Raw genomic sequence first — 13,790 nt, forward strand, 5'->3', positions numbered from 1 at the left:
AAACAAACTTCGAGAAGTGTTGTAAATCTGGTTTAGACCACAAAACGTAACCCTTTTGTAGGAAAAATAACCTTTCCTCTGTGAGTTAACTATACTCTTTCCTATTCTGGATTTTAAATTATGTTAATCAGGTACAGCTTATGAGGGAATCATGAGTGGCTGTTACCATAGGAACTACAGATTTTTTAAAAAAGTTTATTTCTGAATTTTGAAGTAATTATTGACTTCAATGACATATGTGCAGTATAATGCATACTTCACAGATTATACCAATAAAGTTATAGGTAATTGTATGGAGTATACTTCAAGTCAGCACATAAATGAGTATAAAATGAGAGGATGACTTTGCTGGCTGTTATGAAGTTGTCTTGTCTGGTTATATGACCAACATAAAAATCATAATAAGCAGCAGCTGCAATGTCATCTGTTGCAGTGCAATAAATGCTGAGATAATCAATAAAAGCCATTAGAGAAGAATTGTCCATCTAGAGAACATCATTGATCTGTATTGGAACACATGGTGTGCAAATAGGTTTCTTTTAGCATGACAGTCTATATTTTTATGAATTTTCAGTAGTATATTTTTTAATCAAAGGATGCAATTAAGATGTCTAGCTCAGTTGTTTTCAACTATTTGGAAATCAAAATAGAGTGGAATTCTGACTAATAAACACAGTTGAGTACAGGCTGGACTAAGCCTGTAAAAAGTAAACATTTACTTGGGAAAAGTAAATGTTTGCAATTTTTACAAAAATTATGAGGGGAATATGCAGAAATGAACTGATGTTTCAAGAAATTCAAGAAATGGCAAAATTCAAACTTACTAAAGGATATATTGAAGTCCATCCACAATCTGCTTCATCCTAGACTGCATAACAGAAACTGAGGCAAATAGAAAACTACATGTCATTTTGTGCAGTGAAAACATGATTCAGAATTTCCTGAATAAATAAAAAACCCTCATCAGCATTGTGAGATTTGTGATCAGACCCCATTTCATTCCCTTATGAAGAAGTCATTTTTGTTTTTAGAATATAGAGCAGAAACTCTGAGAGCATGTTCTGCTCTGAAAACACTGTAGTGCCACAGAAAGCTATCTGCATGTTTAAGTTAAACTGAGCATGATAATGTGCCATTGAATCAAAAAAAAAAAGAAAAAAAAGGGAGAATTTGAACCAAAGTTGATAATGAGCTCCAGGGAAGAATCGTTAGTGTCTGTGCTCATTAAAAGCAGGGATTAAAGCCCTCCAATTAGTGCCCATGCATGAGAGTAAAAAGGACGAAGTCCAAAGATAGAGCGATGGAAATTGTAATAAAAGATGTTTTGTTCTTGTTTAGAGGTTTCTTCATGCATTTGTGAAACAACAGATAATTTATTTTCTCATCATTCAGAACTATAGGCTTGTCTGCTTCTTTGAAAACTTGTTTCCCTTGCCTTCAGAAGACTTTTTAAAGAAAAAGTATCTGTAATTAAATTCCCATCTACAAATAACATCAGAATTAATTGCAGATTAATGAAACTATATTGGAACTTTTTAAAATGATGATCTTTTTATTCTAATTAGCTCCCCTTTAAGGAACTGTGTATATGGTAATGTGTCCTGTGTGGAATAAAAAGTAGCATGAAAAGTGAGATGCTTTGCAATGAAATGCAGTGCTTTAATTGCAGTGAGATGCTTCAGCCATCTAAAAGGTGGGCATGGTATCTATGCACTTATCATCTTGTAGCTAATTCCACGTAGATTTGAATAAGGAATTTACAGCAACTTTTGGGGGTATCAAGCATTCACTAGAGGATTCTGAATAACTGCCCCTGATCAGATCCTAACTTCTAAACAGCTTGAGCAGGATTGCACAGATTTCCACTTTTTTTTTCTTTCTTTCTTTCTTTCTTTCTTTTTTTTTTTTTTTTTTTTTTTTTTTTCCCTGTGGGATTCATCTTGCAGGGTGCAGAAATCTGCATGTCTAGAGTTGAGCAACATGTCAAGCCTTTTTCACAATTTCAAAGATTTGGTCAATCCAAATATTGAGAATTATTTAACATTTCTTGAGATAAATGTTTTCATTTTGTCACTTGTGATGTTTTGTCCTGAGTGAACAGCTCTGGGGGACCTCCAGAGGTCCCTTCCAGCTTCAACCACTCTGTTATTTAAAGTCTTGTCAGGGGCTTTAAAATCTTGTCAGACAACAAGAATAGCCCAAGAACTAAAAATGCATAACTTAAAATTACCCTGCAATATTATCTCATGAGCTAACTCTGTTTTGATTTATTATCTGCAATATTCTAATGTCTAGGGTTCTCAGATCTAGAAATGAACTGTACTGTGTTAGTCATTAATATCTAAAAAACTGATCTAATTATATGTACATAACAACACAAGGCCGAACAATCCTGCATTTGGATTGTGGGAACAGGAAGCTGGGATCTTTTCCCAGATCTTTTCTTTCTCAGAAATTCACTAAAGGTCTTTTCCCTTTTCCTGATGCTCTTCCCATTTCATCTGAGCTACTCTTTTTGAGAAAATTGATGTTTATCTTATAGATTTGTTCACATGTATTGCAAAGCAATCCAGTCCAAATAATGAAAAATCACTTACTGATGTAGTAAGATAATTTGCTATATCAAAGAAAAAATGCAGAGTACTGTGGTGTGTTCTTCAGTCTGTATAAAACAGGAAGGGAAAGGCAGTTTTTGCAGCTTGTTTGTTTGTTTGTTTGTTTGTTTGTTTTTCTCAAGCCATGTCATTACTTAGGTGATTATGCAAGACTGCCGAAAAATGAAGAAAAATATTCCAGTTGAAAGCATAAAACTTCCTTCCAACAGATCAGTGAAAAATAACCTTCCATCATTTCTGAGCAGGCAGGCTTTTAAGTAGTGTTGGCTTGGTGGCAATGGCCCATTTCACTCAAGGATGTTGTCCTCAATAGGATCTAGAGGATTATGAACAACATGTTAAAACTTGGGAGCTAAATCTGTATTTAGGTCTACACAGAACAAGCATTCAGAGAGTGGGTGAGGAAACAACAGAGCAGGACACTCTAGCTTGGTGGTGAGGGCTGGCTCCTGGGAAATCCTGCGCCTTGGCTTCTTGCAGTCCAGCCTTTCACACCCTACCCCAGCCACAGCTCCTGCAAATTGCTTCCTTCTCATCTTGGGAAGCTGCTCTCTTATCAGAGCACAGGTGAGGGAACTCAATGCTTTTCTGGGAGTGAGGATGGAAAACCACAAAGCTGAGGACAGAGAAGGGCTCTTCTGTAGGAGACATAAGGACAAAGCAGAGTTTAAGGGAAAAGCAGAAAAGTAGCAGAGCAGTGTCAGGCAGGAAAAGATCCATCAAATCCAGAGGATGGAAGAATGGCATGGAAGGACAAATGAAAGAGGAAGAAATCCTGGATTATATAATTTATTAGAGCAAACATATTTTCAACCAGTGGGAAGCTCTTCTAGTCAGTGATTAAGTGATGTTAACTGAGGAAATACCAGGGACAATTAAAGCTAGATTTTACAGGCAAGGAAAGAAATCACTAAAATGGATGTAAAAATAGGGAAACATCCAGTTTCAGGACATTTAAAATTCACATATCTGATGCATGAATGGAACCTGCAACACACACAATGATTGCAGTAATTTAACATGTGCCTAAAATGGTGAATGATAGAAATAACAACTGAGATGATAAACTATGTATATTCATAGAAAAACCCTTTCAATCATCTCTAGCATAAAAAGATCAGCAAAGAAATCTGAATAAAAAACCCAGGACAGAGCTGAGCTGCGCTCTGGAGCAGAGGCAGATTTTGGAGCAAAGGCAAATTCTGGGGCAGCCACTTGTGGACATGGGGTACAAAGCAGGGGTGTGTCTGGGGTACCAGCAGCCTTGCAGCTCTGGCAGCTCCCAGAGCGCTGCAGCCCCAAGCCAGTGTGACTATCAGGGAAAACATCAGACCCTGAAAAGAAAAATTAATATGAATATCCCTCATTTCTAAAAACTAGCCCCTTTTTCAAAGATACAGCATGTTCTTTCAGCTAGTTCAGATCTGTTTAATCTAATTTATCTTCTTTAACATACAGATATTTAATTTGTCTTTGAAATAAGTAGCTTAGGCCACTAAGTCATTAGTGGTATCCCTCTCCTAGCCTGCAGATTGATTATCATTCTTGCATCCATTCATTTAGAAAATGAAAATGAAATTCAGGGATAGATAGCAATATTTTCATATCCTGAAAATTGCAGTTTCTGAGTTGTCTTCATTAATCTGTGTGAGGTAGAAATGTCTGCCTTTTGTTTAAATTACCTTTCCTATTGTGACCATTTGAATATACAGATAGTAAAGGCTGTAGCCCTGCTGTGATGATTTCTAGGCAAGTCAGACTGACCATAGCAGAGCTTGTTTGGAAGCTAAAATTTTGAATGAGAGCGCATTCTTTTTTCGCACTGCCATTTTAGGTTGTTACTTTATTATCTAGTTTTGTAGACATGAGGGAGCAATTAAATGTTATGGAAACGTCTGAAGCAACTGTGGGAGGAGTCTGGGTGAAAAGAAAGTGAAGTTTCCAGACTGTAGTCCATAAAAATATTTTTCAAGGCATTTGAAATTAGTGTTAACTTTTACAAGATCTGTTTTGCACTTTTCTCTCTTTGTGCTGTTTCATGTTATCAAAAGCAAATCAATGTTATCAAAATGTTATCAAAAACAAATCAGACCAAAAGACATTCCATTGTCATTCTGCTGCCCTTCTAACATCTTATCTTGGTTTTGTCTTCCAGGGCACACCACAGCCATTTCGCGGGAGGAGCCCAGGCCATGGCTGCGCGGGTCGGAGCGCTGGCAGCGCTGGCAGTGCTCGCAGTGCTGGCAGCGGTGGCAGTGGTGGCAGCGGTGGCCCTGCTGGCTGTGGCCGAGGCGGCGCTGCCGAAGCCGGCGCGGGCGCCCCCGGTTCTGCACAAGCCTTTCCTGGTGGTGTGGAACGCGCCCACCGAGCAGTGCCGGCTGCGGTACAAGGTGGACCTGGACCTCGGCGTTTTTGACATCGCATCCAACATCAACGAGACTCTGAGTGGATCCAACGTGACAATCTTCTACCACACCCATCTGGGACACTACCCCTACTACTCAGATAATGGAGATCCCGTTAATGGAGGGGTGCCCCAGAATGAAAGTCTTATCAAGCACCTCAGCAAAGCAAAGTCTGACATTGACTATTGCATACCCATGAAGAAATTTCAGGGACTTGCAGTCATTGACTGGGAAAACTGGAGGCCCCAGTGGGATAGGAACTGGGGCAATAAAAGCATTTATAGAAATAAATCTCTCGAGATTGTTAGGAGACGGCATCCTCGGTGGTCAGAGGACAAAATTAGGAAAGTGGCTAAAGAAGAATTTGAAAATGCTGGCAGGAGTTTTATGAATAACACCATCCTTCTGGCTGAGCACATGAGACCAAACGGTTTGTGGGGTTACTACCTTTACCCAGACTGCTACAATTACGATTACAAAGAACACCCCCAGACATACACAGGGAAATGCCCAGCCATTGAGTCCTTCCGCAACGACCTCCTGCTCTGGCTGTGGAGGGAAAGCACTGCTCTCTACCCATCTATATACCTGGATTATATACTGAAGTCAAGTCCAAATGCATTAAAATTTGTTCACTATCGGGTTAAAGAGGCAATACGTGTTGCCTCAATTGCTAGAACAGACTATGTTTTGCCAGTATTTGTTTACTCCAGACCATTTTATGCCTATACTTTTCATGTTTTAACAGAGGTAAGCAGACAGACTTCTTTCAAAATGTAGAAATTAGAAATAGCCTCTTAGAAAAAGGATGCTCTAAAAGCACTCACACATTTGTTTCTCATATTTAAGGCAGCTCCCTGAGAGGAAGTACTGTAGTCACAGCACAAAACTCTATGCCTTTCAAGAGTTAATATTGCAGTGGTTTGGTCTCCCTCTGTGAGATAACATTGTATGTTTTTAATGAAGGTGGTTTAGAAAGAAAGTACAAAGAAATATCTTAAGGAAGTAATTAGTTTTGATATTTTTATTTTTCAGGGCAGCTTGTGAAATGAGCTTGACAGATATTGTGACGTTTAAAATTAATTAGTTCAATGGAAAGATAAACTTTCATGAGAAAGGATCCTCAGGGTTTTTTTGTTTCTTTATGCAAATGTAAATTCATTCAATATAGAAATAAACTAGTTCAAGTAAAGCAATCTGTCCTGGAGTTCCTAACTCCTGCATGATGAGCAGTGGCCATCTATCTCACTTGTCAGAAGTACAACATCTTCATGTCCAACATTTGCTGCTGAACTGTGGAGTCTTTTTATCAAAGAAACCCAGTTTTTGAATCATGCAATGTCCCATCAACCAGTGTTCAAGTGCAATAAATATGTACTGGCCACAACACTGATGGTAAATTATGTATGTGCAAATCTCAGACTTTCTGGATGTGTAATGATGATCGTTGCTCTTTGTTTATGCACATAATAGAGATGCACAGACACTTATTCGTTTCTCTAATAGTTGCTTCAAGTGCCAAAAGTTTTTCTTTGGTTTCTTTCATTCCTTGAGAAAGGAGAAAATCTGGGACAGGGAACTCATGGAAATAACCCCTTGATGACAAAGGTCATCTGAGGGTGCTCCCTCCCTTTATTTTATGGAGAGCTGGTGAGAGATTCCTTCTAATGCTGCCAGAGACAAGTTCCTGACTCAAACTAGAGCAGAAAAAGGGAGAGAATTGACAAGGGAAAAGGCAAAGTTCAGTCAGTAAACCACAGGATGTGTGGAGCTTCAGCTGGGAGCTGGAGCTGAGGAGGTGCAGCAGATCCCTGAGAGCCTGAGAAATGCTTCAAGCTGACCCCAGGAAGCAAATTTTACTTTCAGGCTGCCCCTGAAAAGCACATTGTACATAGAAGTAAATTAGGAATTTGGTCTGGTTTATTTTCAGCAACCAGAAACTCTCTGGAGCTGTTTTCTCTGTGCAAATCACAGGTGCTAGCTGACTCAGAAATGATGGGCAGATAGGCCAGCCTAGTCCTGAAGGCAAGGAGTCACTGGGGCTAGTACAGGCAGAATGCCACCCAGAAGAAGAACTCAGGCTAGGAAATACATAAGAATTTTTCAAATGCAGTCTGTAATAATACATTTTTATAAAATTAATCAGTCCTTTGATCAATATAAAAATACCATGAAAGCTATGAAAACTACCATACTGTTAACAATTATGTGTGAGCTCAAAATCTGTGGTAGTAGATAGGTATGTTTTACCTTAAGCTATTTTCTGAACAGTGCAGTAGAAATTTGAAGTGATACTTCTCTCAGGTTACATTCTTTAACTCACCAGCCTGCTTTCCAGTTGCATGTAGCCATTTGCTTTTGGATGTTTGAAAGATTGCTTTACAACTTTAAAAAGATCTTTACATAGCCAGAGAAACATATTTGGATTATGCTCCACTACATATTTTCTAATAAGGACAGCATGGGCAGGTACTCAGCATGGGACAGGGCTTAACGTGGCCAGACTATACACATCATCTGTGAGAACAGCTTGGGTTCTGACAGGAACTTGCAGGGTTGTATTTAAAAACATAGAAATGATCCAAAAAATAATGTTCTTGTATTCTTTCATAGCCCTGGAGCCACTGGGATAATTTAAATTGGTTTTGTATGTTCAGGTTTTAGACTAGGTTGGAGCTTCTCGTTTAACCCGTGACAAGCCCGTAAGTGATGCTCACAAACTTACAAGCAAGGCATGAAACCTCTGAGCTCCAGAAACAATGTGCATGAAGGTGACAAGGAAAGGTCCCAGGGCAATGACATCCAGGCTAAATGGCCACAGAAAAATTGGAACAGCGGGCAGATGGGATAGTTACCTGACCTGTGGCAGGGACTGGGCCAGGACAACCACAGCCTTGCTCCATCGAGCTGTGCAAGAGCTGTGCTTTCTATCCCAACAGAAACACTGCTGACATTCAAGACTTATGTGCAAGCCCTTCTGTACAAAGGGCTCATGTGAAATTGTACAGTGGAGTCAGAAAAAGTGGTTGTGAGTCAGAGTCATTGAGGGAGAGGCACAGGTCTATCAAACCTTCAGAAAGATGAAAAGCCCAGGTCCCAGACAGATGCTGTAGCTGTGTGTTCTGTACCTTTCACCCTGACTGCATCTGGAAATCAGGTGAGTTGTGCATAAGGTGTCTGAGAAATTAATCCTGCTTTTTCTCTTGGAAACAATTTATAAATTCTGAGTTGGGATCCAAATCATTATGAAAGGTTTTTGTATTTGCTAGAAATGTGTACAAGCAGTTTGCCATCTGTAGGGTATTTAGAAACTTTCTGCTTAGACAATTCACTGCTAAGCTTGTGGGGGAGGGAAGTCACACAGTAGCATCTGTGCTTCCTGACTAGATGGCTGAAATCATTAATAAAGCAGGATGACAACTGGCAGATGATTAATAATGGATAGCAGTCCTGTTGCTCCCCTACAGATAGTCTTTGATGACCAGGTGTGCATGTGTGTAGAGACCAACCCCTGCAACCATGCCAGGCTTGAACTACTAGTGCTGAATACAGAAAACTCCTGTCTGTAACCAAGGCTCTTCAAGATTACAGATATTTTTCTTTCCTCAACATGTAACTAGAACTGACTGTCTTGTTTCACATTCATCTGAAGCTCCAAAACTAAAGGTTTAGTTCACCTCCTATTCTTTTAAGGTCATGCGCAGTGACTTGGGTGATCTAAATACAAAGAAACGTTGACAGAGAGTAGAGCCTCCTCCTCCTCCCTGCCAAATCAGATGTCCATTTGTGGATAGCCCAGCCTAGTCTTGAGGACCTTAGGTAGTTGCACACTGCTCCCAAAAGCTTGAACAAAAATGAGCATCACAAGGGAAGAGACTTGTTGACTTGTTAATCATTTGGACAAATACCAGTCACCAAAGTCTGATACGAGAAGCAAATTAGGATTCCCCAGCTAGAAAAATGCTAAGATAATAATATTTAAAATATCTAATTTTTTTTTTCATTGTATGTTTTCTTCCATATGAAGCTTTTATTACACTCTCAAAGAAGAGCCATTCCAGTGAGCCCCCACAAAGGCCCAGCTGTGCTGTGTAGAAGGGGCACATGTTCAATCCCAAACCAGGACTGCTGTGTCTGAGGCTGCTGGTGGAATTCATGGGCCTCACTCAGTTCTTCATTATCAACACAAATTTAAGCTGTAGTTGGGTTCCCACTTATTTCTCTTTCTCTCCTTTGAACATTCATTGAGTTGGTGCAAAGTGAAATGGTATCAGACAGAGATGTCACCTGAAACCTCAGGATGAAGGTTACCCTCTCCACAGGGTTATCTGGAGATTATGTGTCAGACCAGCTCTTTCTGTTGCTCTGTTTCTGGGAAGGACTGTTAGCACCTGACCTTTGTTCCAAAGAATACACAAAGAGGAGATGTAAGGTGTAAGGAAAGTGTTTAAATGAAGTCCTATACAATATTTTTGTGGTGAACTGCTGTTTTCACCAGTATCTAGCACCTGTGCAGGTTCTGTAGGAGTCCTTTAAGAATCCCTAGGAAAACATACCCTCCAATAAAATGCCAAATTTTGGCCTTAGCCAAAGATAAGTGCTGAATTTCTCAGTGTTGTCAAGGTAGTAATTCTAGATTTCAGGAAAGTAAAGGAGTAGGTGCCTCAGGGATTTAAGTTGAAATTATCAGCGCCATTGGACTTCCACATCTAGAGACCTGGAAGAACTTTAGCATGAGTTCTGTCAGTTTTATATCCATATGAATTAGACATGAAGTGCTGTAATATTTTTGTGATCTGATAAAACTATCAAAAGAAAGATGTGGGATATGGGCTTATAAAAATTTAGATTTACTGACTTCTGGTAAAACACTCTAATTCCCAGAGCATATTACTTATAAAAAAATTATTTCAGAGTTTTCTCAGGTCCTAGTTCATCCAGCAATCCTAAATATTTATTGATTATTTATTGTGGATGTCTCATAAGTTTTAATTTATTTTCTTAATGAGATCTGAAATGTGTTAATGCAAAATCACTCAACTGTCATGTAAGTAATGTAAAATCACAGTCCTGTCTTTGCACCTGGGTAAACTTCATAACATGTTTTGCAGATGACAAAGGCCTGGGAACCCTCATAACCAACACAACAGACTGAATTTCACATTCTTTTAACATTTGATATTTTGATCTTTAATTGACACACTCATTTTTTAAAAAAACTGATTAATTGATTAATTCTCATAGGAAATACCCATCCTCCTTAACTCCATTGAAAATAACACCTTCAGTCCACAGATGTTTGGATATACCACTATCCTTTAAAAAGTACTTCTGGTCTGTATGCTTTTAAGAGTAATAACAGTCTCTAAAAGACTGTTTGGGTTATCAGCAGCAACAGGAGCTTCAGGCAAGACCAGTTACACCTTAAATCACTCTGAACTCTGCGCTAGGAACCAGTAGGCAAACTCTACTCTTCCAGACTTTTGCAGGTTCTCCTGCACTTTTTTGTCCAACCTTCTGTTGAGGGTCAAAGCCACTGCTCACTCTGAATTCCCTGTAATTGTCTTCAACTCTTCAGTGGCTTTTCCCTTTCCCATGATATTTATTTGGGTTTTTTTTGTATCCCTCAGGCCACAAATGTTTCAGGAATGGAAATTCCATAACTATGGATTGATAAATCAATGCAGGCCCACTTACACAGAGGAATATATTATTTAGTAGTAATTAATAATAACACGGTTCTTCCACTCTGTAATTTTGCTTTTCTAAATTTGCCACCACCATACTGAGATAATTTGGTTGGTATTTTTGATTGTTCTCCAGTCAAAGAGTTGCAAAGACTGTAAAACAGACCATAAATATCTTTTTAAAGGAATTTTCTCTTTGTCAAATTGAGAAATATTGTAAGGTCTGTCATTACAAATACTGATCAGGAATTACTTTTTAATTAACTATTGCAGACAGAAATGGTTTTAGATGTAATTGAGTATGCCTTGAAATTTGGGGGAGAAGTTCCTTCCTACATATTTTTGAAGATTTAATTGCATTTTTCAAGACACAATATTCATAATCTCAGAGAATGGCTTTAAGACACTTGCAAGATACATTGCCATGTTGTTGGCAAGGCATTCCTGTTCAACACTCAGGCTGCTGTGGTGGAGTTGTATTATTGTTATTACTATAACTCAGCTCCTTATTGGTTCAATTCTAAAAGTGGACATGGTAAATATTCAGGTGTGTGCGTTTGGCTTTTTCCCCCCACTTGGCACTTTTATCAGGCAGAGATTAATTTTTCAAAGATATGTTTCCTGGACTAATGGCCCTCATGCTGGTAAAAGCAGCAGCCCTGTCTGTACCATGGCTAAAGCAGCACGAGCTAGACCCAGCCTAAAGCCATCAGCTGCAGCCAGACACTGTAAGGGTGATCCAGGATGTGTGATCAGACTGACCCAAGATGTGTGATCAGACTGATGATCTTTGCCAAAAATGTTACCTAGGTAGGTTTGGTAACCATTCAAAGACTAGTACATAAAATAGATCACTAAATCCTTACTCCACCGGCTTGGTTGGAGGAACCCTTGTGAATAAATGACAAAGATTTCATTATTTAAGAGGGCCACTGATGAATGCCACCTATGCAAACCTTTGTAGAGACACTGAAGAGCTTTCTAAACTAAACAGTGATTTTATTGAGACGAATATACCACCGGACCAATGTTCCCTCTGGAGGAAATAAAAAGAAGTTATGCCTATATCCCAGTGTTTTTTTTTAAATTTTGCTTTTGTATATTTGTTTTTCTCATGTGTGGATTTGTCCTTTTTCAGAGGGATCTGGTCAGCACCATTGGGGAAAGCGCGGCGTTGGGAGCAGCGGGAGTTGTTCTCTGGGGCAGCATGCAGTACGCCAGCTCAAAGGTCGGTCAGATCAATTTCCCAGTTCTCAGGAATCACCTCAATAACCTCAATCTTAGGAATCACCTCTTATCTGGCACCACACCCTCCATGCCTACCTTTATCAGTGCCATCAGCTAACAAAGGAGGAGGATGGCTCAGCATTACTTTCAGGCCTCATTAATTCTGCTAGGCTGAAAAGTCCTGTTGCTCCAGACCACATTGCTTTGGGCAGGTCATTTGTAGCTCAGTGGAATAATGGGCCCAGGTGAGGAGAAAGACATGTTTCAAAACAATGCCATACAAATATAAGCACAGCTTGTTTTATAGTGTTCTACTTTGTAACTATGACAATTGTCCAGATCGACTGGGAAGGAATGGAGCCTGGAGGTGAGGTATTTTCTCCAGTTGTTAATGTTGAAATGTTACATGGAAAACAATGTCACAAGACAAGCCCAGTTGCTTCTCCCAGGTTCTTCAGACTTTCATAAATAAACCTTTTTGAGGAGATGGAAGGCAGGACTGGATTTTCCCAGAAGGCATGACAGGATAGCCCCCATTCCTAAACCTGGGCTTTGGTGCCCACTCTGCTTTTCATGCAGTCTGCTGCCCTGCTCCTGAAGTCTCTGGCAAAGTACCACTGCCTTGGTCAGAGGAACCAGGAAATCTGAACTGGAACTTTCTAGTTGCAATTGCAGCAACTTCTGTGCTGGTTTATGAATATTATGTGGCTCCTGGTAAACTGAAGGTATTGGAGTGATCAGGGCCAGATTGGTGACTTAATTTGTGCTTTAAAACCTGTAAGTCCCATGCATTTCTCCTAGTCAGCAGCTACCAGAAATCTCTGCTTAAGGGATGAGTTAATCTCAGATGTGAACCACATGAACTCTCTTTCTGCCTCCTGGGACTCCTCCCTAGTCTCACACTATATGTTCCTACCAGGCATTCAAATAGTAACTATAGTAGAGGTCAATACTTTTCTAATCTTGGAAATAAACTCATTTAAACCAAATAGATCCCTCCAGTATGTAAGTCCAACAAGATTTATCTCAATGAATTATTTTGGACAAGAACAGTTTAGTAATAGCATCTTTTTAGGCACAATAAACTTGGACATAATGCTAGATACTGAGATATGTGTTGTGGCTGTTTATTTTTCCCAGGAGAGCTGCTTAACGGTGAAGCGGTACATCGACGGACCTTTGGGGCACTATGTCATCAATGTGACCTCAGCAGCCAAGCTCTGCAGCAAAGTGCTGTGCAAGAAGAATGGCAGATGCATCCGCAGGAACAGCGACTCCTCTGCCTACCTCCATTTGTCACCCAGGGATTTCAAGATCCACGTCCGTCACTCAGAGAGGGGCCCCAGGTTCCAGGTGACTGGCAAACCCAGCCTGGAGAGCATTGAAGCCATGAAGCAGAGGTTTATTTGTCAGTGTTACCAGGGCTGGACAGGAATATTTTGTGAATTGCCTGACCAAAGTCTATTGGAACACTGGGTTCATGTAGTGTTTAGTAGATCAAGAGAACAAAGCCTTTTTAGCTTCCTCTTAGGAGCCATGCAGCTTCTTCTGCTTTGTTCTACGCATTAAGGTTTCTAAGGCAGTTCAAGGGAATAAAAATGGTGCCTCTAAGAGTCCTGTTTCTTAAAAGAAATTATTGTAAAGGGAAAAGGTATTCTTGATTAAATGATTTTATTCTGTTTTAGTAATTTTCAACTCCTGGAAATTTTTTAGACAATAAAAACTTTGAAAACTATTTTTTACCTGCTCCTTTACTCCTACTTGTGTTTCACTCATGTGTTTGACAGATAAAGATTCTGATGTTGCAGTGGTAATTTTACCTGAGGAAAAAAGTTGAATGAATGTACAATGATTGT

The 13,790-nt window shown here is 39.6% G+C and overlaps 1 protein-coding gene across 1 annotated transcript; it reads left to right on the forward strand.

The window, feature by feature from the left end:
* The first annotated feature begins 4,807 nt into the window (after positions 1-4,807).
* On the forward strand, positions 4,808-13,624 carry LOC134418029 (hyaluronidase-1-like). The gene is made up of 3 exons (XM_063155879.1): positions 4,808-5,770; positions 11,846-11,935; positions 13,075-13,624. Exons 1-3 carry the CDS (start codon positions 4,808-4,810, stop codon positions 13,501-13,503), a joined length of 1,482 nt encoding a protein of 493 aa, XP_063011949.1. The 3' UTR covers positions 13,504-13,624.
* Positions 13,625-13,790: the final 166 nt, after the last annotated feature.

The sequence above is a fragment of the Melospiza melodia genome, chromosome 4, assembly GCF_035770615.1.
Source record: "Melospiza melodia melodia isolate bMelMel2 chromosome 4, bMelMel2.pri, whole genome shotgun sequence".
Taxonomy (NCBI): domain Eukaryota; kingdom Metazoa; phylum Chordata; class Aves; order Passeriformes; family Passerellidae; genus Melospiza; species Melospiza melodia.